General features: G+C 62.4%; 3 protein-coding genes across 8 annotated transcripts in view; 2 read left to right on the top strand and 1 right to left on the bottom strand.

The window, feature by feature from the left end:
• The window catches only part of CHRD (chordin), a 7,342-nt gene extending 587 nt beyond the window's left edge, over positions 1–6,755 (top strand). The window contains exons 2-22 of one of the 2 annotated variants that reach the window (XM_027647351.1): positions 97–220; positions 636–773; positions 854–971; positions 1,855–1,951; positions 2,058–2,199; positions 2,274–2,414; positions 2,907–2,989; positions 3,078–3,225; positions 3,323–3,429; positions 3,514–3,630; positions 3,716–3,872; positions 3,958–4,199; positions 4,282–4,395; positions 4,623–4,835; positions 4,919–5,012; positions 5,132–5,188; positions 5,300–5,403; positions 5,532–5,634; positions 5,753–5,907; positions 6,067–6,160; positions 6,291–6,755. In XM_027647351.1, the coding sequence (XP_027503152.1) occupies positions 97–220; positions 636–773; positions 854–971; positions 1,855–1,951; positions 2,058–2,199; positions 2,274–2,414; positions 2,907–2,989; positions 3,078–3,225; positions 3,323–3,429; positions 3,514–3,630; positions 3,716–3,872; positions 3,958–4,199; positions 4,282–4,395; positions 4,623–4,835; positions 4,919–5,012; positions 5,132–5,188; positions 5,300–5,403; positions 5,532–5,634; positions 5,753–5,907; positions 6,067–6,160; positions 6,291–6,358 (2,616 nt within the window). In that variant the 3' untranslated portion in view covers positions 6,359–6,755. Of the gene's footprint in view, positions 1–96; positions 221–635; positions 774–853; positions 972–1,854; positions 1,952–2,057; positions 2,200–2,273; positions 2,415–2,906; positions 2,990–3,077; positions 3,226–3,322; positions 3,430–3,513; positions 3,631–3,715; positions 3,873–3,957; positions 4,200–4,281; positions 4,396–4,622; positions 4,836–4,918; positions 5,013–5,131; positions 5,189–5,299; positions 5,404–5,531; positions 5,635–5,725; positions 5,908–6,066; positions 6,161–6,290 lie in introns of both variants that reach the window. The other variant, XM_027647350.1, reaches the window with a different exon arrangement.
• Positions 6,756–8,053: 1,298 nt separating this feature from the next.
• On the top strand, positions 8,054–21,475 carry CLCN2 (chloride voltage-gated channel 2). 5 transcript variants are annotated; one of them, XM_027647641.1, is made up of 24 exons: positions 8,054–8,385; positions 13,533–13,677; positions 14,156–14,287; positions 14,402–14,530; positions 15,040–15,173; positions 15,259–15,336; positions 15,446–15,524; positions 16,120–16,245; positions 16,313–16,397; positions 16,513–16,614; positions 16,699–16,783; positions 16,861–17,016; positions 17,425–17,494; positions 17,667–17,777; positions 18,031–18,244; positions 18,342–18,475; positions 18,594–18,745; positions 18,829–18,934; positions 19,003–19,076; positions 19,640–19,690; positions 20,194–20,232; positions 20,447–20,551; positions 20,627–20,713; positions 20,793–21,475. In XM_027647641.1, exons 2-24 carry the CDS (start codon positions 13,533–13,535, stop codon positions 20,997–20,999), a joined length of 2,601 nt encoding a protein of 866 aa, XP_027503442.1. In that variant the 5' UTR covers positions 8,054–8,385; the 3' UTR covers positions 21,000–21,475. The 5 variants fall into 5 exon arrangements, with proteins under 5 accessions (XP_027503442.1, XP_027503440.1, XP_027503441.1 ...); XM_027647639.1 differs by lacking the exon at positions 8,054–8,385 and adding an exon at positions 8,931–9,014; XM_027647640.1 differs by lacking the exons at positions 8,054–8,385; positions 19,640–19,690 and adding an exon at positions 8,931–9,014.
• Positions 21,476–21,614: 139 nt separating this feature from the next.
• On the bottom strand, positions 21,615–23,426 carry LOC113949271 (heat shock protein beta-7-like). Its single transcript, XM_027647644.1, has 3 exons — positions 23,285–23,426; positions 22,326–22,477; positions 21,615–21,803 (listed from the first exon to the last, which is right to left on the bottom strand). The coding sequence occupies exons 1-3, from the start codon at positions 23,424–23,426 to the stop codon at positions 21,615–21,617; spliced, it is 483 nt and encodes a 160-aa protein (XP_027503445.1).
• Between the last annotated feature and the right edge of the window lie 30 nt (positions 23,427–23,456).

The raw sequence follows: 23,456 nt of genomic DNA, 5'->3' as shown, positions 1-23,456 counted from the left end.
GGCCTGGCACACCTTGGCATGGCCTGGCACACCTTGGCATGGCCTGGTACACCTTGGCATGGCTCTCACAGGCTCTTCTTGGCCCCCCCTCAGCAGAGGAACCGCCGGGGGAAGCCAGTGGGGAAAGTGAACTGCAAGAATATGAAGCAGGACTGCCCCGTGCCTGCCTGTCCCCGAGCCACGCTGCTGCCTGGGCACTGCTGCCACACCTGCCCCAAAGGTGAGAACAGCAGGTGCCTCCATGAAGGGAAACCCCCAGCACCCACAGCATTTCCCGTGAGCCTGGGAAAGGGGGCACTGCACACACCTCTGAAAAGAGTTGATTGATTTCTTATGGAAGCCACCAGTGCCCACAATATGTCAGGCATGGGGGAGCTATGAAGGGCACAGTCATCCCTGAACCACCCTAGAAGGGGTGCAGAGAGGGCACACAGGGCTAAATGCCCTGCTTGTCCATGTGCCTGTGCACAGCATGCCCCTGCACCCCAGTTCAGAGACCCACAGCGATTCACAGGGCACTTCTCAGTCTAGCACAGGAGGGGAGATTTATTATTGTCCCCCTCCCCGAGCTCTTGGGCACAAGCAGCCCGGTGTGATGCTCTTCCCTTGTGTCCACCCCATGCCAACCTTGCCAGGCCCCCCAGAGAAAAACCTTGCACCCCACTTCGACACCTTCGAGTACTTCCAGGACAAGGAGGATGACCTGGACAAGCCCTACAATGACCGCTCCTACCTCAGCTCCGAGGGGCTGGCCCGTGACGATGCCCGCACAGGTGAGCCACCTACCCCCCTGGGCAGCAGCAGTGGGGGGCACCCCTCTGCACTCCCAGTCACCATTGGCATCCCTCCTCAGAGTTTGTGGCCTTGCTGACAAGCGGCCCAGAGCCGTGGCACCCCACGTCCAGCGCAGTGGCCAAGGCTCGCTTCACCCTGCTGCGCTCGTCCCTGCTCTTCTCCATCAGCTACGAGCGGTGAGTCCTGTTCCCCATCCCCTGCCCAGCTCTTGGCTTTCAGGGGAGGATGCTACAGTGTTTGTGCCTCAGTTTCCCTTCTGACATCCCCCGTTGTGGTGCCACAGCCTTGCATTGACATGGTGAGAAATCTGGGGAGACGGTAGTGTGCTGGGGCTCCAGCCTGGGTCAGTGGCCAGGATTTCGGCACACCCACAGTGCCGGCCCGGCCTCACCCATTTGCCTCCAGGTCTGGAGTGGGAACAAATGGGAACGGCTCCAGGGCTCCTGTGGATGCAGCTGGCAGAAATTCTGTGCCACTCTGCAGGCTCTGCCGGTGGGCACTACCAGGGCACTGCTGCCAGGTTCCCCTATTTTTGCCATACCCTCCCCGAATGCCTGCCAGCGGCAGAGCTTCTCCTCTCCCTCCCTCCTCCTGATCCAGTTTCTTCTGTTATTCCTCGCTTCCAGGCCCCTTTGCATAGTAAAGTGGTGACTAATTTCCAGCTCTGACCGGGGGAGCCAAGCAGTGCCGAAAATGCTCCTTATTTACAGCCTGAGCACTCGGCTCCCAGCAGGTCTGGTCCTGCTGCCTTTCCCGACAGGGACCTCCACCCTGGTCTGTGCCAGCTAGATTCCGCTCTGGGTTAGGAGAGCCCAGAGGACCCGTGCCAAGCTGGCATCCAGAGGGACAGCAGTGTTGGGCTAGTCCTGACGTGAGTGGGCAGAGTGTGGCACTTGGCACCCCAGGAGAACGTCATCCTTCTCCTGCCCACCCCAAACCCCTGGGTGACCCCCATGTGCCCTCCCCAACACACCCCTATGCCTGATGCTGAGTAAGGGTGGTGCGGGGGGATGAAGGGGGCCAGGTAGGTGGTCCTTGCTCACCCCCTGGTGCCCGCAGGCTGGGGCGGCCGAGTCGGGTGCGTTTCAGTGACCCTGAGGGCAACGTGCTGTTCGAACACCCCGTGCAGAAGAGCGCTGCCCCCGAGGATGGCATGGTGAGAGGGGCTGGGAGGGCAGAGGAGCATGGTGCCCCTTCCACTCCCTGCTCAGGTGTGCGGTGCCCCCCAGCCCCTGCCCAACCCTTTCATTCATCACCCACAGCTCTGTGGGATGTGGAGGACAGTGTCCAAAGCCAATGTCCAGCTGCTGCGGGGGGAGCAGCTCCGTGTGTCCCTCATCACCCGGGCACAGCCCTCTGGAGAGGTCCATGGGCACATCCTCAAGCACCGGGCACTGTTCGCAGGTAGGTCCAGCTCCTGCATGCCCACCCAATGGGTGCCCACCAGAATGCCTCTCATGCCCCCTCTCTCTGCACAGAGACGTTCGGTGCCATCCTGACCTCGTCAGACCCCTTGCACCTGGGTGCTGGGGGCATGGCTATGCTGACACTGAGCGACACCGAGAGCAACCTGCACTTCATCCTCATGGCCCGGGGGCTGCTGGAGCCTGGTGCCGGGGGTGAGGGCTGGCAGGGACACCCTGTAGGGCCTGGCACTGTCCAGAGGGGGCTGCATAGCCTAGTGGGGTGCATGACATGTCTGTGGCTCAGGATGCATGGGTCAGCATCTGTGGGGTCAGGATGAGTGTCTGGACTGGATGTAGGGCTCAGGGTGGGTATAGGGGCTGATATGGGGGGGAACATGAGGTGTGAATAGGGGTTGTTCTATGATTTGGGGTGTGTGGTGTGCACCTATGGAAGAGTGTGAGGCCAGGGGATGCTGGAGTGCACATGGAGTGTGAGGGTCACTGTACAAGAAGGATGGGTTTAGGATGTCAGTGTGCAAGGATTTGGGGAGTGCTGGAGGGAGTGGTGAGGGTCCAGGCATATAGGGCAGGCAGCTGGCAAGAAAGGGGGAACAGGTGCAGGGGTTTGGGGGTGGTAGGCGCAGGGGGGTGGGTCTGACAATGGTTGACTAGTCCAGTGGGTCCACTTCCCTCTGCCCTGTCCAGAATCCTCCTCAGTCCCACTGAGGGTCCGCATACTGCACCAGGACCAGACGCTACGGGAGGTCCGGGCCAACATCACCAGGGAGGTAAAGCCATCTGTTCCTCTGCGTGCCCTGACAGCCACAGAGCCCAGAGCACCACGGCTGATCCATGGCATTGTGTTCCCCTTGGCAGGACCCTGACTTCGCAGAGGTGCTGAGTGATCTGTCTGCCCACGAGCTGCAGTGGCTGGTGCAGGGGCAGCTCCGCATCGTGGCTGAGACGGAGGGCCGACACGCACGTCAGCTGGCAGGCACCATCACCACCCGCCGCAGCTGTGACAGTGAGCATGGGGCAGGCACCATGGGGTGCAGGGGGGTGGCCATGCCCACCCCCCTGTCAACCTCACCCACCCCTGTGCCTCTTTCCCCGGGATGAAGCCATCCAAAGCGTTCTGTGTGGAGCAGATGCCTTGATGCCGACCAAGACTGGGGCTGTGGGCTCAGCCAAGCTGGCACTGCATGAGAATGGCACCCTGGAGTACCAGGTAAGTGGCGGGCACCCATCTCCCTCACAAGGATCCTGGGGCCATCTATCATCCTGGCACTCCCCCTTGACACCTTGCCTGCAGGTGCAGGTGGTAGGCACTGCCAGTGAGGTGGTGGGCATCACGCTGGAGACCAAACCCCGGCGGAAGAGCAAGAGGAACATCCTGTTTGACATGACACCCAGCTTCAAGGATGGGCTGGTGAGCACTGAGTGACACTGGGGGGGATAGCACAGTCTTTGGGTGAGTGGCCATCTCAACCTGTGTTGTCTCCCACCGGTGGCAGGCCTGGGGTGCCTGGCAGAGCCCAAGTGCCCGTGATGCCCATATGCTTCTGCAAAACGAGCTTTTCCTCAATGTGGCCACCAAGGACTGGGCAGAAGGCGAGCTGCGGGGCCAAGTCATCTCCTTGCCCTACAGCGGGCTGCTCGCCCGCTACACAGGTACCCAGGGACATGTGGGGTGGTAATGGGGGGCAGCGAGGCAGCTCTCTCACACACCACCCCCATGGCCCCTGTCTGTGCACAGAGATGCCCGTGGCGTTGGCAGGGCAGCTGGTGTCCCCCCCAGTGAGCAGCAGCGCTGGGGGGCATGCCTGGCTCTCACTGGATGAACACTGCCACCTGCACTATGAGATCTCAGTGGCAGGGCTGGGGCGCCCGAGCGACGGCACTGTCAGTGCCCACCTCCACGGGGTGGCCGAGCTGGGCGAGATGGGTGCCCGCCCCCACCAGCACAAGCGCCTGCTCAAGGGTTTCTACAGCACTGAGGTGAGGTGGGCACCTGGTCGGGGCACCCCATGGCAGGGGCTGGGCCAGACCTCACCATCCTTACCTCCTCTTGCCCTGACAGGCTCAGGGGGTGGTGAAGGACCTGGATGCTGACCTGCTGCAACACCTGGCCCAGGGCACTGCTTTCCTGCAAGTCAGCACCAAAGCACACCCCCACGGGGAGATGCGGGGACGGGTAGGTCTTTATTGGATTGGGGCACCCCTACCCATCCCCACTGTTGCCTGGGGTCCCCAGCTGGCTAGCACTGCCTGGAGCAGGGTGGAAGAGCACAGGATGAGGGATATTCTGTTGTGTGGTCCCAGCATTACAGTGTGATGTGTTCTGTGCTTGTGGGTGCTTTCTTCACCAGCCTTGACCATGCAGGGCAGCGAAGCAACCTCCTGCCTGTTGCCCCCTTCCAGGTGCACATCCCCAATCAGTGCCATGCAGGAGGGACCCGCCTGACCCCGGAGGAGGCCCTGGGCGAGGCCCAGTTCTCAGAGGGCACTAAGACCAGGGACCTGGAGCAGCTGAAGAAGGACCCCAACTCCTGCTTCTTTGAGGGTCAGCACCGGGCACACGGCACCCGCTGGGCACCAGACTATGACAAAAAGTGCTCCATCTGCAGCTGCCAGGTACAAGCCAGGGGGATGTGCTTTGAGGTCAGCACCCACCAGTAATGCCCCCCTGTAATGAACCCCATCCCTGCTGTCCCCAGAAGCGTACAGTGATCTGCGACCCCATCTTGTGCCAGCCCCTCAACTGTACCCACCAGGTGCACCCTGAAGAGCTGTGCTGCCCCATCTGTGAAGGTACCTGGGGGATAGAGGGGTTTCCATGCTGGGGAGTTCCCTCAGATAACAAGGTCCCTCTCTGAGACTTTGCTGCTGGCACTGTGTGCACCCCCTCATGGCCTTCCTCTTCTTTGTAGAGAAGAAGAGAGAGCAGGAAGAGCTGAAGCTGGAACGGGCACGGGACAGTAGTGAGGGTGAGTCCTAGTGGATATGGGCTGAGAGGGTAGCTCTACTTCTCTCAGCCTCCCCAACACCCCCACTAGGGCTATGCCTTCCTCTTCTTACTCTCTCCCTCTCTCTCTCAGGCTGCTACTTCGACGGGGACAAAACATGGCGAGGCTCTGGCACTCGCTGGCACCCCGTCGTGCCCCCCTTTGGCCTCATCAAATGTGCCATTTGTACCTGCAAGGTGAGTGCGGGTTCCAGACTTGCCCCCCAACACCTATGGGTGCTCTTGGTTACTGGGCAGGAACTCAAACCATGGAGTGGGGTGCCAGCTGCCCCGTGCCTCCCATGAGCCCCATGCACTCCCTGCAGGGCACCACGGGTGAAGTACACTGTGAAAAAGTGCAGTGCCCACGGCTCACCTGTGCCAACCCCGTGCGTGTCAGCCCCTCCGACTGCTGCAAGCAGTGCCCAGGTACCTGCACCCCTCTCCTGCCCTCCATTCTCCCTTCATAGCCCCTCCATACCCCCACCGGCAATGCCACAGGGTGCCCTGCCACAGGTAGGCAGCCTCCCCATGCCCTTTCCTGCAGCCCCGGAGAAGAGTGTTCCCGAGCTGGCTGACTCCATGCAGGCAGATGGACCACGGGCATGCCGCTTCGGGCGCCGCTGGTACCTCAACAACGAGAGCTGGCACCCCTCCGTGCCCCCTTTTGGAGAAATGAAGTGTATCCTGTGCTGGTGTGTGGTGAGTGTGCCCGCCTGAGGCAGCAAAAGGGGAAGATGCCCTGTGCCAGTCCCCAGGGCTTTGAGAACAGGTGGGAGGGCAGCACTCCGGGCACCCACTGCACTCTGAGGAACTGCTGCCCCCCAGCTCTAGTGCTCAGCCCCTCTTTCTGTCCTTCAGTCAGGGGAGACGCACTGCCAGCGCCAGGAGTGTCCCCCATCTGCCTGTGCCAGCCCTGCCACAAGGGACAACCCCTGCTGTGCCAAGTGCCGTGGTGAGTGCTGCTGCTCACGCATGGGCACCACTCCACAGTCTGCTTCCCTGTACCTCCCAGGACCAATGACCCCATATGCCCTCCTGGAGCCTTCTGTGCCAGTTTCTCAGCCTCACTTTCCTCCCCACAGCCCTGGACGCCCCCTTGGATGCACAGGAGAAGGTCCACGATGACAAGGTAGAGGCGTGGAGCCACTGAGCAGTGACTGCTGCCCGGAGCAGGGCAAGCACACAGCAAGGCTGGGTGGCACGGGCGAGTCCCCGCCGCCTACTGCCCCTGCCCGCCCAGCGTGGGGGGCACAGAGGAGCACAGTGGGGTGCACACGGCCAGGCCCCCAGCCTGGGCACCTCGTCTCAGCATGACTGCGATGCCAGGACTGCCCTACCCACTCATGCCAGTGGGCAGAGGCTGGGCTCAGAGAAGTTGGGGCACCTGCTGCCCTCCCCCTCCAAGCCCCACTGGCCATTGGGCATCGTGCCCATGTTGTACATAGTGTAAAATCCCTCTGATCCCCATTTGCTGCACCCACCCTGGCTCGGCTGGGCTTCTCACATAATTTATGGTGCCCGTGGACGGGGGTCAAGATGTATTTATTAAAACCAGAGATACTGCCCACCTGGCTCCTGTCTCTTCCTAGCAGCAGCAGGCCCGTGCTGAGCTCCACTAGGGTTTGCAGGTCCTGGCATTGTTGGGGTTGGGGGTGTGTATTTGGGGGGTACAGGGCATAGGAGCCAATGCTAGGCTGGAGACACCCATCATGGGCTATGGAGTGGCACTGGAGAGGACCAAAGTGGTGTCCAGTGCCACAGCTGGAGCCACAATGCCAGCCATGCTTCTCTCCATGACAGAGGCTGCAGGCACAGTCCTTGGCAATGGTGCCCACTGGCACAGGGACAGCTGGACTCTCTCCCCCATGCCTCCATGATGGCACAAAAAGTCCAGCCCAGGGCCACAAGCCAGCTGCCACCCAGGGAGATACTGTCCTACAGCACCACAGTCAGCCAGGTGCCCGGGGCTGGGCACAGACACTCGTGGCAGTGCAGAGCAGGCCACTGCGAGTGCTCTGGGGCAGCACAACTCCAGTCACCTCAGTACAGCTGCACTGGACTAAGGCCTCATGGGGCCCATGGGAGAGACCCAGTGCTGCCACCTGCCCTTCCATCCCCAGTGTGGAGGACTGGGGTATCTCTGGGAACATCCATGCTGTGTTGGGATGGATGCACTAGAACGACTTGGGTGTTACAAGAGCTATACTGGGCTATGCTGGAACACTGCCAGGGCTGTAGGGAGAGTAACACTGGGCTCTACTGGGACAGCAGTAAGGCATACTGGTACAACAATGCTGCAGTGGGACAGTGTTAGTCTGTGCTGGGCCTGCACCAAAGGTGACACTGGGCTAGATAGGAGTAGAGGTAGGATAATAGAAGAATGGTACTGGGGGAAAACGGACTGGTACAGAGCCCTGTGTGCTGAGCTGGGTGTCCTGCCCTGTGCACATCCACGGCCACACAGGTGTCTGTGCCAGTAGGGTGGCATCACCCGTGATGGCCTTGCAGTGTGATGGTGGTCCATAGTCGGGCACGCTGGTAGCAGCGGGCAGAGCATGTGTCCTGGCACACGGCTTTCCCTCCGGATGAGTGTCCCTGCTGCCACAGGGCAGTGCCAGGAGCTGACGAGCAAGGAGGGAGCTCCGTGCCTGGGGATACAATGAGCGGGCAGCCCATTTTGTCACCTCCCTGCCTCAAACCGGTTTGTGTCCAGCAATGAACCCTCCCAGGCTGGCACAGGGTATATTCCAGCCCCCAGCCCAGCCATCGTCACCCACCCTTGGGGGTGTCAACGTCAAACCAGAGGGTGGCACCTGGGCAGTGAGAACTAGCCTGTTCCTGATCCCACAGCACCAGCCCAGCGGTGCCACAGCTCTGTCTTTCCTGCACCCAGTTCTTGCCACAAAGGTGCCATACGGTGCCCCAAGGAGGAGGGTGAGCTTGGGCCTGCCAGCTGCCCCAGCTGCCCCTGAGCCCGCAGAGGCAGTGAGACAGAGGTCCCGGCAGCCAGCCTGCCATGCCGGAGAGCCTTGCCCGAGGATTGGCGGTGCCAAGCTCTACCCGTGTGCCCCTCTGGAGACGACTGAGCTGCTGCTGCCCAGCAGGTTCGGCAAGGAAGAGCAGAGCCCACCTCCCTTCCTGGGGGCTGACAGTCCTGGGACGCTAAGCAGCACCACGGTAAGGACAAGCTCCCTGCCAGCTTTGGGATGGTGAGTCCCCACAGACCTCAGGCACTCTGCCCCCCAAATCTGTCCCCCAGCCAGGCATGGACATGAGCCTCGCAGTGACTATCTGCGGAGCCCCAGCATGGTCCTCCCACATCCCACTGGGGAGAACCCACAGGGGACCAGTGCCCAGCCCCACACCAGCCACTTGTACCTCTGCGAAGAGGGAACAACGTGTCCCTGGGGGAAGCTGGACCCGTGTTCGTCCCACACCAGCTTTTACCCTCACCTGCACCCACTGGCAGCCCACGGGTGCAATCCTGGACAGAGCCCACGGGTGGAAGGGGCCCCGCCGCAGGACAGAGTTCTCGGTTGGGCATCCCCGGACCCAGCCCGGGCGCTGCCGGTGCCGGTACCGGGCGCCGCCGGTGCCGGGCGCTGCCGGCGGAGGCGGAGCGCGGCCGATCCCTCCCCCGGGCAGTGCCCCGGGCCCGCCCCGCACGGTTCGGGAGGAGCCGCCGCCGCCGCGGGCACCGGCAGCGGCACCGGCACCGGGACGGAGCGGAGCGGGGCGGCGGCAGCTGCGGCATCATGGCCTCGGAGAGCGAGGCGCAGCGGGCGCTGCAGTATGAGCAGACCTTGGTGAGTACTGGGGCGCCGGGGGGCACCGGGCACCGCTGCGGCGCGGGGCGTGACGGGGCACGACGGGGCGTCTGGGATATTTGGGGGTATAGGGGTGCTGCGCTGCTCAGGGCGGCAGAGCTCCGCGGTGCCCTGTTTGAGGTGCTGTCTCCAGTTTGGGGTGTCACCCACAGTCCCCCCAGCTGTGCAGGAGCCCAACTGATCACTGACCCCCAGCACAGGACTTTCGCACGCACCTCACCACCCCCCGCCAAAACCCCTCATCACTGGGGACGGATGCCCACCCTGCAGGGGCTCCCAGGGGCACCGCCCGGGCACCCCTCACCCCCCCGCACTGCATGTCCCCGGCCCTCTGCCCCCAAGATAGCGTATCTCCTCTGCCTGCAACCTTAGCCCCATGTTTACAACTTCTTTTCCTCCGGGGCCTCCCCACTGGCACCAGGATGCCCTGCTGTCCTGAACTGCCCTCTTTCTCCGCTGTGCCCCCAGTCTCTCCACTGCCCACAGACATTACAGGCAAAGGTGCTTTTCTCTGGCCTCTGGCCTCTGCTTGGGATGGTGCCCAAGGCAGATGGTACTTTGCCCTGGCAAAAGCATTCGGAGAGGCAGCGACAGGAAGGTGGGCAGAGAAGCAGAGACTGAGTGGCCACAGAGTTCCCATGCCCACAGCTGCCCAAGTATGCCAAGAGCCCGAGCCAGTTTCTGTGAGCAGGGCTGGCCCTGCTGAGCCTTGCCCGCCTGGCATGGGAACACGGGGCAGCGTCAGGGCACTGCTGTGCTGTGCACCCTCTGCATTGCCTTTCCAAGCACCCAAACCCCTTGTCTGATGGTGCCTCTCAGTGCCCAACCCAAGCTGCCCCTTCCCCACTGCTGTCAGATGGCTGTGGGACACTGGCCCACCGTGGTAGCCCCAGCTGTGCCAGCATCTCCACAACCTTATTGGCCCTGCGGTCCTTCCCAGCAGGGCTGGGCTAGGGAGCAGTCGGGGGCAGGAGCAGAGGTGTGCAGGGGTGAGCTGTGGGAGTGCCTCTGCCCACTGCCAGCCCCAGACTGCCCCCCTCGGCGCCCTGGTCACGGTGAGTGAGCAGAGAGGCCAGCCCAGCCGGGCATCACGGGGTGGAGGAGCCTGCGGGCAGCGCGTGAGGGGAGAGGCACGCTGGGCTGGCATCAGGACAGTCAGGCACAGCACTGGCAGACTTTGCCCTTCTTTTCTTCAGGCAGGGTAGCACCCATGCCCAGAGTGCTCCATAGTGCCCATCCCCATGGCCTCTGGGCTCAGTGAGGCTCATGAAATTGCCTGGGGCACATGGGTGAGGCTGATTGTGGGCTCCTGTCCCATAGCCTCACACCTGGATTTTGGGAGCTGCCTGGGCACGTATTGGGCAGGAGAGGTGCCCAGCCCTGCCCAGTACATCTGCGCCACAACTAGCTTCTGCCAGCACCTACCAGGAGGGTCAGGATCCAGCTGGAGCCTGGCATGGGCTGGTCTGAGGCAGACAGCCCTGGGGACAGCTCTTGCTGCCCATGCCCATAGACAAGCCATCACAGCTAGGCTGCAGAGTTGTGCACAACCATGCTCAAAGAGCCCCATCCCCACCCCATGTCCTTACCCCACCAGATTTCACCAGCCCTGGGCTGCTATGGCCATGGCCCTCGGGGCCCCAGCCCTAAAGGTCTCCCCAGGCCATGGCATCCCTCCCTGGGCTTCCCACACTGGGCAGGTGTCTGTGGGAACCCCTGGCATGCCAAGGGTGATGGAGTACATGTCAGCTCCCGTGCCCCCCACATGCCAGGCTGGAAGCAAAGGGCCCCTGGGGTGGGGGGATTAAGCTTGACAAACTGCCCTTGTTCCTTGTCGAGCTGCTCAGGGTGATTAGAGCCTGGCTAAGACGGGCAGCGTGACACACACTGCCCGGCCTCTGCCTGCCCACTGCCAGCCCTGAGGAACCCCCCACCCCCATCACCTTTAAATATGCCCCCCTACAGGAAATTTGGGGGAAAAAGTTGGCTGGCATCAACCATGTGGAGGTGGGCACTGCTGCCAGGCAACCTCAGTGCTATGGGACAGGGTGGCACGGGGACATGACAGCACCAGATGTCAGTGCCTGCCCCAGGCACAGCATCATCCAGGCATAGTGGGCACCGCGGGCTGGCAATGCCCAGGGGGCTGTGGCGCAGCCAGTGCCCAGAGCACAGGAGCCTGGGACTGACATAGCGCCCTTGGCCCGTGCCCGTGTCCCCGAGTGCCCCCCGCCAGCCCCCCCTGTGCCCGCTCTCTGCCCGCCCAGCACTGTGATTGTTCAGCTGCTTCACGGCGGAGGCCGGAGTCCCGGGGCTGTTTGTGTTTCAAAAGGCCTTTGTGGAAAAATAACCCGAGCAGAGGAGGAGGAGGAGGAAGGAGAGAGCCCACCACGGGCCTTCCTGGCCATGCCAGGGCTGTGGGCACAGTAGCTGTGGCTGCTCAGCTCTAGGCACCCCTGGGGGTCCCAAGTCCTGCCTGTGGGGCACGGCATGGCATGCCCCATGCCTGCACAGGGCAGAGGGGTGGCAGAGGGTGACAGGTGGCAACAGGTGGCACAGCCCCTTTGTTTTCATCCCTGTTGTTGCAAGTGGGGTTGGCTGCAAAGTGAGGCAGAGTGGGGAGCAAATCCCACCACCCTCAACCAAGCTGGACCGCCCAGGACTGGGCATCCCATCACATGCCACAACACCTGGGGGGCACCGTGGCAGCCCCTGGCACAGTCCCAGGAGGTGGGCACAGAGCCAGTTTGAGGACACTAAGCTTGGGGGTGCTCCCATCTCGGCTGGGGCTGGCTGTGGGTCAGCAGTGGGGCTGGGGGAGGCGGGTGCTTGGCAAGGGGACAGCACTCCTGGGGTGCTGGCCCATTTTATCTTCCAGAGCAAACAAGCTTCACCCAAGGGGAGCCTTTGAAAGCAAGAACCCATGCACGGCCAGGGTCTTCCTCTGGCAGCCAATGCTGGATTTCACCCCTCGAGTTGGCTGTGCTTTCCCCCCCAGCACTTTTCCATAGGGCAAGGAGCCACTGAGCCCATGCTGAGCTGGAGTTTGGGGGGAAATCCATGCCAGGAGAGGGTCAGCAATGGAAATGAATGTACTCTCATCTCCCCACCAACATCCCTACCCTCCCTCCCACCACTGAGCACAACCCGGGTATTAGGCAGCAGAGAATCCACCTGGCGCCGCTCTGGCTGCTTTCTGCTCCCTGCCCAAGCAACCTGGGCAGGAGCGATGCCCCGTAAGAAGTGCATCCTCTTGCTGTCCCCACAGGGAACTGGCACGTGCCAGCAGGCCAAGAGGCTGTGAACAGGACCCAGGCATCCGGGGCGGGCACTGCCACCATCAGCGGGGGCTGGGCTGCCCACGTGCCAAGCACAGTGCCCACCCGTGGCGTTGCCCCTCTGCCGGGTGCCGGCATGGGCCATGCCGGGAAGGAGGGCGGCTGCGTCCTGGCTGGGCAGCCACGCGCTGCCCTGGCACAGCACGGCGGGTGGGCACGCCATCAGCATGGGGCTCACGTTGTCCCGACGTGGGAGCCTGGCAGGGCCTCTGCAGGCCTGAAGCCTCCCTTTGTGCCGGGCCAACCTCTGGCGCTTGGCATTCAGGTCGTGCCGGGGGGAGTGAGGCGGAAACCAAGCAACCGAGTCCTTGGCAGTGCCCGCCAGTGCGGGACAAATGCCCCTGGCTCAGCAGGGAGGACGGGCACAAAGAGCTCCTGGCCTGCACAGGGGGCACTGCCAGGGCCACCCCCCTGCCAGGACCAGGCCACGTGCCACAGCCAGGCAGGATGCACCCGAGGAGCAGGGAAGGTGACCCCTATGTGGGCTCAGAGCCACTTGTACCCCCTTCCTCCCTAATCTCCCTCCTCACAACCCAAGGGCTGCCCTGGGCCTGATGCTGTGCCTCCCTCTTACCTGGAACTGGGCATACGTCCTCTCTCCCACGGTCCTCCTGCCCCCCTGCTACCAGCTGAGACCAGCCAGCTCATGTCACATGTGACCTGCTGAGGCTGTCTCCAGGGGGTTATCCCAGCCCTGCTCTTAGCAATGTTGAGGTGTGGTGCCTGCAAGGCGCCAGCACAACCCCAGTATCAGCCCTCAGAGAGTCTCCTGGCCAAGCTGGCCATGCTCCCATCACTGGAGGCCCTTCTCCACCCTTCACCAGCCCAGCCTCGTGCCTGGGGCACCTGGGCAGGGCCGGGGACTGGTACCAACGTTTCAGCTGCTTGCTTTGGGCACATGGGGAAAACGCCATCGATCCACACACATCTTATCTGCCTGGCTCCTTCCCACATCCTGCCGGGCAGGCGGGCACTCCCACAGGCACCACCACCCCTTTGCCTGGGGGTGCCATGGCTGCCTGTTTCCTCACCTGGCACCTCCGGTGTTGGGAGGCCATGCCAGTGTGCCCACTGCTCCCTTGACTCAGCTTCCCCACTTGAGTGCAGGAGCTGGGGGGTCAGCCCCACATGACACCCCTCTCTACTCCTTCTCTCCCAGATGTATGGACGTTACACTCAGGACTTGGGCACCTTTGCCAAGGATGAGGCAGCCCGGCTGCGGCTGCAGGAGGGGGACACCCCCCGGCCCCGCCGGCCCTCCGAGCTGCTGGAGTACACCCAGGGCCGCTGTGCCCCTTGTCGTGGTAAGGGTCACTGGGATAAGACACACAGCAGGTGGACACAGGTGGGCACAGCCCCACAGCAGCGCAGTCTGGACACAGCTGCCCACCCCACCACGGTGGTGGCGGGTAGAGTTTCTCTGCCTGTCATGGGACACTGGCGCCGAGGACAATGCCACCTGCCCGCCGGGCAGTGGGGACACAATGGCCTAAAATAGCCAGGCACGCCGCAGGGACTGGGGCCCCCCAGCCTCTCTGCCTGGGGCCATGCCAGGGGGGCCGTGCTGCAGGGAGGTGCGTGCCTGGCGGTGCTGTGAGCGGCTGTGCACAGCCAGCTGGCTGTGATGGCTGGGCACAGGGCTGCTCCTGCACTGGACAGTACCAGCGGTGCTGGATCGGTGCTGCCGGTTGTGAGCATTTCTGTCACTGCCAGCCTGGCCCCACCACCCTGGTGTGCCCACCCCTGAGGCACCTGGCCCTGAGCCTGCCTTTGTGTCTGCAGTCTGCGCCTTGCAGTGCCAGCGGTTCCTCATCTCCAAGGTGGGCGAGGACTGGGTCTTCCTTATCCTGCTGGGGCTGGTCATGGCATTGGTCAGCTGGGCCATGGACTTTGCCATTGCCACCTGCCTCCAAGGTAAGCGGGCGCCAGTGGGCTCCTGGGGCCAGGGCAGGGCAGGGGGTGGCCATGCCTTGGGGCCATACCATGTCCTGTGCCACCCATGACCCACCTGGCCGGTTGTTCCCACAGCTCAGAAGTGGATGTATGGGGGCCTGGACACCAACGTGCTGCTGCAGTACATGGCCTGGGTCACCTACCCTACTGTGCTCATCACTTTCTCAGCCGGCTTCACCCAGATCCTTGCCCCCCAGGCCGTGGGTAGGGCACTGGGGGGCTGCCTGCACCCTAACAGGGTGTCCACTCCCTGGGGCAGTGCACTGGGGGTCCTCCTGGGGGTCCTGGGGGTCTTTCTAGGGCTATGGGCTGGTCTTCAGAGGGTCTCCTTGGGGACTCTGATTTGGTTGTCATCCTGAGCTATGGAGTTGGGGTCTTCCAAGGGGGATGAGGTCATCTTCAGAAATTCTTCTGTGAGTTAAGGGATGGGTGTCCTCCTGGGCTATGAGGCAAGCAGTCTTGGGGGTCTTCCTAGGGCTAAGATCTGATCTTCAGGATGTATCCTGGGGGCCAGGAGATTGGGGTCCACATAGGCCTATGGCTTGGCCTGTCCCTACACTGTAATGGGGCTGCCAACTGTACTGTGGAGAGAGGTGTCTCTGGGGTCTCCCTGTAGCAGCGCATCAAGGATTACCCCCCAGAAATGTGGGGCAGGGTGTCCCCACTGTCCCCCACTTTATGGCTGTGGGTCAAGGCTGTCTCTATGGTGCCAGGCTCAGGCATCCCCGAGATGAAGACCATCCTGCGGGGCGTCGTGCTGAAGGAGTACCTCACCCTCAAGACCTTTGTGGCCAAGGTGATCGGGCTGACATGTGCCCTGGGCAGCGGCATGCCCCTGGGCAAGGAGGTGAGGGCAGTGCCTGGGGCAGGGTGGGCAGGGGGCCAGGAGGGGAGTGAGGGCACTGTCCTCATTCCCTCTGTTGTCCTCACAGGGTCCCTTTGTCCACATCGCCAGCATGTGTGCAGCCCTGCTCAGCCGCTTCCTCTCCCTCTTCGGGGGCTTCTACGAGGTGAGCAAGGCAGGCTGAGCCCAGGAGGGCTTAAACCCGTGCCCCCCAGCAGGTTTGGAAGTGACAGAGGTACGGAGGTAGTGTCCACTCACCCCTGTCTCCCCTGCAGAATGAGGCAAGGAACATTGAAATGTTGGCAGCCGCCTGCGCCGTCGGTGTTGGCTGCTGTTTCGCCGCCCCCATTGGAGGTAGGGTCACCCTGGCCCCACCCACACTCCCCTCACCTCCCACACGGGCAGCAGGGTCCACTTGGCAAGGCAAGCAGGACCCCCAGGACAGCTGGCATGGGAGAGGGCAGTGCTGTTCAGCGGGGAGGAGGATGGGAGGAGCGGGCACCATCCTCCCAGAGGTGTAATGTCTCCTCTTGTCCTCTCCCTTACTGCCCTGCACTCCAGGGAGCTCCCCACTCCAGCCCCGCTGAGCCCTACCTGTAGGTTGGTGATGTGTCTAACTCTTTCCTTGCCCTTTGCCTGCTGCACTGCCCCATCTGTCTCTCTGTCCATCTGTATGCACCCCACCCCACTCCAGTGCCACCCTTCATGTTGCTGCCCACACCCCTGTGCTACCCTCTCTCTCATGTAGACTGACGCTGTGCCACGTCCAGCTGAGACTGGCTGTGTGCTTTGCCAGGGAAACTCTTGAACTGCCCCATAGTGTGTCTGTGGGGCCAGCCAGACCTCCACGGGCTGTGCACAAGCATGGGCTCGGGGTGGGAAGCATGCCAGGCACTGAGGGCCTCCCTGGGTTTCGCCACCTCCCTTGTGCACTTACCCCCAATGCCAGGCGTCCTCTTCAGCATTGAGGTCACCTCCACCTTCTTCGCCGTCCGCAACTACTGGCGCGGCTTCTTAGCTGCCACCTTCAGTGCCTTCATCTTCCGTGTCCTCGCTGTCTGGAACAAGGATGAAGGTACCTCTGGCAGGGTAGGGGCACAGGGGTCCCCTACCCAGCCCTGCTGATCCACATCATCCCCCAGAGACAATCACGGCACTGTTCAAAACCCGCTTCCGTCTTGACTTCCCCTTCGACCTGCAGGAGCTGCCTGCCTTCGCTGTCATCGGGTGAGTGCAGCCATCCCAGCACCCATCCCATGGCTCTGGGGGTGGCAGTGACAGTGCTGGTGGTGCTGGTGGTGGCAGCAGGACACATGGGCACTCACCCCTTGGCTCTGCCTAGGATCGCCAGCGGCTTCGGGGGCGCGCTCTTCGTCTACCTCAACCGCAAAATCGTGCAGTTCATGCGTCGTCAGAAGACCATCAACCGCTTCCTCATGAAGAAGTAGGTGATCAGGAGTCCCTAGCAGTGGGGTGGTGCAACTGAGGCTGCACCAAAGTCACTCCCTGCCCTGTGCCACCCTGCCAGGCGCCTGCTCTTCCCTGCCCTGGTGACACTGATCATCTCCACGCTGACCTTCCCACCCGGCTTTGGACAGTTCATGGCTGGCCAGGTACCCAATGTGGGGTGACACACTGGTCCCCACCCCAGGGCCACCAGCAGCCCTAGCTGACCCCTGCCCATCACCAGCTCACCCAGAAGGACACCCTGGTGACACTCTTTGACAACCAGACGTGGGCCAAGCAGGGGCTCAGTGATGAGTTCGAATACCTGGGCATCCTGGAGGCCTGGCGCCATCCCCGCTCCAACGTCTTCGTCACCCTTGTCGTCTTTATCCTCATGAAGGTGGGTGCCTCCTGCTCCAGTCAGCCCCAAGGTACCACCAGGAATTTATGGAGAGGAGCTCCTGGATGCCACCAGGAAGGTGCTGGATGGTTGCCAGCAAGGTGGCACCGGAAGCCACTGGGTGGGTGCTCCCAGAGGCCACGAAGGTGTTGGCTGGGTGGTGTTGACACACTATCAAAGACACCTTGGCTGGGAGCCACCAAGGTGCCACCAGGGAGGTGCTAGCTGGTTGCTCCAAGGTGCCACCTAGGAGGAACTGGCAGGGTGCCCCTGGCAGGAGCCCATGCCCATGGCAGGGTGTGGTGCCCATGTGCTGCTCCACAGCAGCCAGCTGCGGGTCACAACAAGGGCAGGAGGCACTGCTGGGTCAGGCAGGACAACTAATGTCTATCTGCATCCCCCCCACAGTTCTGGATGTCAGCCCTGGCCACCACCATCCCAGTGCCCTGTGGAGCCTTCATGCCTGTCTTTGTCATTGGTGAGACCCTGTACCTTGTGTGGGCATGGTGGGAGGAGGGAGCCACTGCCAGCCCATACTGGGCACCTCAGGTGTTCCCTCCCCTGGCAGCACCAGGCAGAGGAGAGGGCATGAGGCTGGCTCAAGTGCCAGGAGAGCCCTGTGCCTGATCCCAGCCCCTCTCTGCGAGCAGGGGCAGCCTTCGGGCGCCTGGTGGGGGAGAGCATGGCAGCCTGGTTCCCTGATGGCATCCACACAGAGAGCAACACCTACCGCATTGTGCCAGGGGGCTACGCCGTGGTGGGTAAGCACTGGGCAGGAACAGGGACACCATGGTGGGTATCACCTGGAGATGCTCCAAAGGAGCCAGTGGGTTCCCCAGGGCTGATGTGCTGACCTCAGGAACTGAGAGTGATACCACCACTGGGGATGTCCCTGGGAGGTCCCAAGGGCTCCAGGTGTGGCAGATGACCTAGAGAGGGGGAAACCAGGGTGGGGACCCAGCATGGTGGGCAACACCTGACAGCCACTCTTGTGTCTCCTGGGGGTGGCCGCAGGGGCGGCTGCACTGTCGGGTGCTGTCACCCACACGGTGTCCACGGCCGTCATTGTCTTCGAGCTGACGGGGCAGATCTCGCACATCCTGCCCGTCATGATTGCTGTCATCCTGGCCAATGCTGTGGCCCAGAGCCTCCAGCCCTCCCTCTACGACAGCATCATCCGCATCAAGAAGCTGCCCTACCTCCCTGAGCTGGGCTGGGGCCACCACGAGTGAGTGTCTGTCCCATGTCCCATCCCCAAGCCCCTCACCAGGCACAAGGGGAGGGGGTTGCATCACTCTGAGACCACCATTACCCTCCCTGGGCAGGAAATACAACGTGCGGGTGGAGGACATCATGGTGCGGGACATCCGCTATGTCACCCTCAACTGCAGATACCGGGACCTGCAGCAGGTCCTGCACAGCACCAAGATGAAGAACCTGCCGCTGGTGGAGTCAGCCGGTGAGACACAGGCAGGGGCTCTGCCGGTGCCCACCCCAACCATGGGACATGCCAGGATGGTGGGTGGGTGGCAAAGGGGACACCAAAAGCCAATGCTGCCCCTTGCTTCCTCTGGCAGAGTCCATGATCCTGCTGGGCTCCATCGAGCGGGCACAGGTGGGGGCCCTGCTCAGCAACCAGCTCAGCCCCCAGCGCCGGCTCCTGACCTTGCGGCAGAAGGTGCTGTCCGAGGATGGGCACCGGCTCTCCGATTCCAGCATCCGCTTCCAGGTGAGGGGCACAGCCACCTCGGGGGATGTCCAGTCACAGGGTGCCCCTTGCTGCCATCTCCCCACTACCCCTTCCCTTCCCAGATCAGCACAGAGGCCTCCTCAGGCTCTCCTGCCCGCCCTGCCCTCCGCAAGCCCCTGAAGCCGGCACTGAAGCGGGTACCCAGCAGCCCTGCTGACAGCCCCCCTGGTGAGTCTGCATGCAGCACACCCCGGCACCCCCATGTCCCCCCACTGACACCCCCTCCCCACCCACAGCTGGTGCCGCCGACCACACTGGCATTGCCCTCAAGAGCCTCTTCTGTGCCAACTCCACCGCAGAGCCCACCGAGGTGAGAGTCTGGCCCTACCCAGCCCTGCCTGGCCCTCTCCAGGCCTGCCCATCCCTGTCGGGCCCTGCCTGGCCCTGCCCATCCCTGCCTGGCCCTGCCCAACCCTGCCTGGCCCTGCCCATTCCTACCTGGCCCATCCCAGCCCTGCCTAGCCCTTCCCAGCCCTGTTCTTGTCTCATCCCTTTCCAATTCTGCACAACCCTGCCTGTCCCTTCCCATTCCTTTCCATCATTCTCCATCCCTACCCATTCCTTCCTGGCACCTTCCGTTCCCTGCCCATCTCTGCCTATCCCTGCCCCTCCTCACCCATCCCTGCCTGTCCCATCCCTTCTCTACCAATGCCTGCCCATCCCTTCCCTTCCCATCCCTGCCCATCTCTCCCCATTCTAGCCCATCCCTACCTGTCCCTGCCCATCCCATCCCTGCCCATCCCATCCCTGCCCATCCCTGCCCATCTCTCTCCATCCCAGCCCAGCCCATCCCACTCCATCCCACCTCATTCCATCCCACCCCACCCCACCCCACGCCCTCTCCTAACTCTACCATCTCTTCCATGGTGCCAGGCCCAGGGCACAGCCTATCACAAGGCCAAACGCGTCCGCATTTCCATTGTGGTAAGCTGCAGCCAATCACAGCCTGGGCACAGCTCCTCTCAGCCAATCGGAGCCTAGCATGGGTTCTCTGAACCAATCAGGGACCTGCCAAGATTCTGCCTGGCCAATAATATCAGGCCTGTGTCTGTGCAGCCAATCCCGGACAGTTACGATTCTGTTCAGCCAATCAGGCCCAAACCTTCCTGGCCAATCAGGACATGGAGCTTCGCAGCCAGTCACGACCGTGGGACCTGCCCCATTTTGCTCAGCCAATCATGGCACTCCTTGCATTTTATCCACCAATCAATAATGAGCTTGGCTTGTCCAATCTGGGCCAATCAGGGTGTGACCAATATCCTGTTAACCAATCACGTTACCTGACCTGCTCTGCCCCAACCTGCCCACATGCTGCCTGTGCCTTGCCTGCATGTGCTGCCTGTATCCTGCCCATACCCTGCCTGCAGCCAGCATGCGGGCGCACTGCCTGTTGCCCTCTGGGCTGCTCCAACACGCCTCTCTTGCAGGAGGAGATGGTCCTGGGTGACAAGATGACCCCAGCAGAGGTGAGGGGGTGGGCAGGGGTGGGTAGGACCCTACCTGCCCACAGGGACTCCAGAGATCCCAAGGGGGTGCCAAGGTGTGAGGTGGGCAGGGGAGGTGGGGGGTGGATGACACAGATTTCTCCATAACACTGGGTGTAGGGAGGATGGGGGGGCCCTTGCTGGCAGCTAGGGGGAAGCCATGCCCCTAATCCTGCCCAATGGCACAACCCCCCAGATCCTGGAATGGGAAGAGCAGCAACTGGACCAGCTGGTGGACTTTAGCAGCGCCAAGATCGACCCCGCACCCTTCCAGCTGGTGGAGCACACCTCACTGCACAAGGTGCGCCCACACCCCACCCCAGACCCCCACCCACACCCCCCCTGACCACCAACTCAGCCCCTGCTCCTCCTGCAGACCCACACCATCTTCTCGCTGCTGGGCTTGGACCACGCGTTTGTCACCAGCATCGGGCGCCTGGTGGGCATGGTGTCCCTCAAGGAGGTGAGCAGGGGGTGGTGGACTTGGAAGGGCACGGAGCAGAACCTGGAGCTGTTTGCCGACATTTTTGGGGTGCCCACAGCTGCGCAAGGCCATTGAGGGCTCAGTGACAGCCAAGGGAGTGAAGGTGCGCCCACCGCTCGCCAGCTTCCGCGACAGCACCGCCAGCACCAGCGACGCCGACACCACAGCCCTGCGCCAGCTCTGGGACCGCCACCAGCACCACCCCATGCCCCGCGAGGCCAGTCCTGGGGGCGATGATGATGATGACACTCCCAAGGGCCAGTGAGTCCCTTGAGGTCCCACCTGTGTCATCAGAAGCTGCAGGGGCCCCTGGCAGGTGCCAGGGAATGCCTGCCCTGTGCCCACTCACACCAGGCTCAGCACAGGAGTGGGCACCCTCAATCCAGTGCCGCTGCCCTCTCTTTGTGCTGGGGATAGGTTGGGTGCCTCCCAGCCTACCCCTGCTCCCCAACTACCTGCCAGCTCTTGGGGCTTCCCATTTTCCTACCTCTGCACTCTCCGAAGCCCCTGGTGCCCCCTGGAAGGGCCACTGCCCCTACCCCCCTCTATGGGCACCACAGTGTCCCTGCTTGGAGTGGCCCAGGGGGGCAGAGGGGCATCAGATCAGGATGCCTGCAGGGACAGGGGTGGGCACTGCCCCCTGTCCTCAGCGCCTCCTAGCTGGGAAGGGGGGGTCCTGCCGCCTGTCTGCTGGGCACCCCTCCCCCTGTAAATACAGAGATTTTTATATTAATTTAATAAAAGGACTTTATAAACAGAGACAGAGCACTGAGAAGCTGAGGGTAGGGAGGGGCACAGCCAGCGAGCACCAGCTGAGCCTCACCACAGCTCCGGGGTTGGGATCACTTGGGGCAACTAGCCTTTCGTTGCCCAGTGCCGCTCACAGCGTGGCTTCACTGCGGTACAGCAGCGGAGGGGTCTGGCCAGGGCGGGCACCAGCACGGCGCCGGGCTGTGATGACCAGAGTGCCGGCTTCAGTGAGGGTGCAGCTCACCGACAGTGGGTCCGTGTCCTCTGGCAGCTGGCACTTGTGGGTGAAGGTATCACAGACAGTGCCATCCTCAGCCACCTGTGGGAAGGCAGCACCGGTGCAGTGGAATACGGCGTGGCATGATGGTGCACAGCACATCCCCAGTTAAACCCAGTGCTACTAATGGGGCAACTGCCAGTCACCCTGGCTCCAGCAGGAAGCTCAACAGGGCAGTTCCCAGTGACTCAGGGACAATTCCCAATTACCCCATTGCCAGCAGGGAGCAGGTACCAGTTGCCCAAGTCTTGTGAGGTGATTTCCAACAACTCCAGTGTCAGCAGGGACTGTTCCCAATTGCCCGCCTTCAGCAGAGAATGCAGTGGAGCAGGAGTTCCCAGTCGCCCCATTCTCAGTGAGGACAGTTCCCAGTTATCCCACTACCCAAGAGGTGCAGTAGGGCAGGAGCTACCTGTTGTCCCATCACTAGGGCACAGGTCCCATTTATTATCCCAGTGCCAGTAGGGGCCATTCCCCAGTTACCACTCCATCCCCCCACCCACAGGAGAGGGGTGTCACTGTACCACGGCCAAGAGGGGATGCTGCCCCCTCGGGGTGCCTCACCTTTTCTGCCTGGATGGAGACATGGCAGTTGGAAGTGGTCACCACAATGTCAGGGGGCTCAAACTGGCTGACGTCGGCCACCACTTGGTAGGTGTCACCCTGGGCACGCACCCAGGTGCCCAGGCTGCAGGGGTACATGGCACCTGGGGACTCTGCGGGCATTGGAGGGCTAATGGGCATGGGGGCACAGTGGCCAGGGATGGGAGGCTGTGGGAGAGTCTGGTGACACTGGGAGAGGGAGGTCTGGGGGTAGCAGCAGCAGTGGGAGTTTGGGGACACTGAAGGTGCTGAGGTAGTTGCAGGGGGAATTGGGTATTCCGGGGTAGGGGGGTACTGGGTGATCTGGTGTGGTCCAGGGGTAGAACAAAGAAATGAGGGGTCTGGATGAGGGTACTGGTAGGGTCTGGGGGCACTGGACAACCTGCAGACAGCAAGAAAATAGCACAAGAAGCTGAAAACACTGGTGATGACCAGGAAAGTCTGGAGGCAGCAGGCTGGTGGGGAAGAGGGCATTGGGATTACTGGGGGTGTACAAGAAAGGGGGGGTTGGCTAACAGGGAACATCAAGGGGGCTGGGGCACAGAGAAGCTGAGGACATAAGGGCAGCCAGGATGGTTGGGGTGAACTGGAAAAGGTTATGAGTAGTTCTGGGGACACTGGGAGGCTCAGAAATGTCTGGGGAGAGGGTAGCAGGGAGCATAGTGGTCCTGGGGACAGCTAGGACACTGGAGGTACTGGGGACTTACAGGGAGAGCAAAAAGCACCTGGGGGGGATGAAGACTGGGGAACAATCCAGATAGCCATGGGGCACCTGGGTGGCAGTCAGGGTTCCCCTTCCAGCCTCCCCAGCCCGTGCAGGGGGGACAGTCCCACTCTGTGCCCAGGCATAGGGCAGCTGAATAACCCTTAGAGGGACCCTCCCCAGGGTAGCAGGGCCCCCCACTGCCCATCCCTCGTACCTGGATACCCAAACACCTCACGTGCCCGTGCCCCAAAGGGTCCATGCCGCTGGTCACCCTCGAAGCGGGGTTCGCCATGGCCGTGCCCGTAGGCACTGATGAGCTCGGCATGGTACGCTGTGGCTGAGCTGAGCGATGCCATGGTGCCTGCTGCCCGCACCCCCCAGAGCCC

Source organism: Corapipo altera, unplaced genomic scaffold (genome assembly GCF_003945725.1).
Source record: "Corapipo altera isolate COAL_440 unplaced genomic scaffold, ASM394572v1 113, whole genome shotgun sequence".
Classification (NCBI taxonomy): Eukaryota; Metazoa; Chordata; class Aves; order Passeriformes; family Pipridae; genus Corapipo; species Corapipo altera.
Note: the sequence above shows the minus strand (reverse complement) of the source record. Positions and strands in the feature narration are given on the sequence as shown.

Bases quoted from the DNA above. Each gene is read 5' to 3' on its own strand.
- CLCN2 (XM_027647639.1), top strand. From the start codon at position 8,964: ATGGCCTCGGAGAGCGAGGCGCAGCGGGCGCTGCAGTATGAGCAGACC. The intron at 14,288-14,401 runs GTAAGCGGGCGC...TTGTTCCCACAG, and splicing joins CATTGCCACCTGCCTCCAAG to CTCAGAAGTGGATGTATGGG. The intron at 20,233-20,446 runs GTGAGGGGGTGG...ACAACCCCCCAG, and splicing joins ACAAGATGACCCCAGCAGAG to ATCCTGGAATGGGAAGAGCA.
- LOC113949271 (XM_027647644.1), bottom strand. From the start codon at position 23,426: ATGGCATCGCTCAGCTCAGCCACAGCGTACCATGCCGAGCTCATCAGT. The intron at 22,478-23,284 runs GTACGAGGGATG...CAATGCCCGCAG, and splicing joins TGAGGTGTTTGGGTATCCAG to AGTCCCCAGGTGCCATGTAC. The intron at 21,804-22,325 runs GTGAGGCACCCC...GCCTTCCCACAG, and splicing joins TCTCCATCCAGGCAGAAAAG to GTGGCTGAGGATGGCACTGT.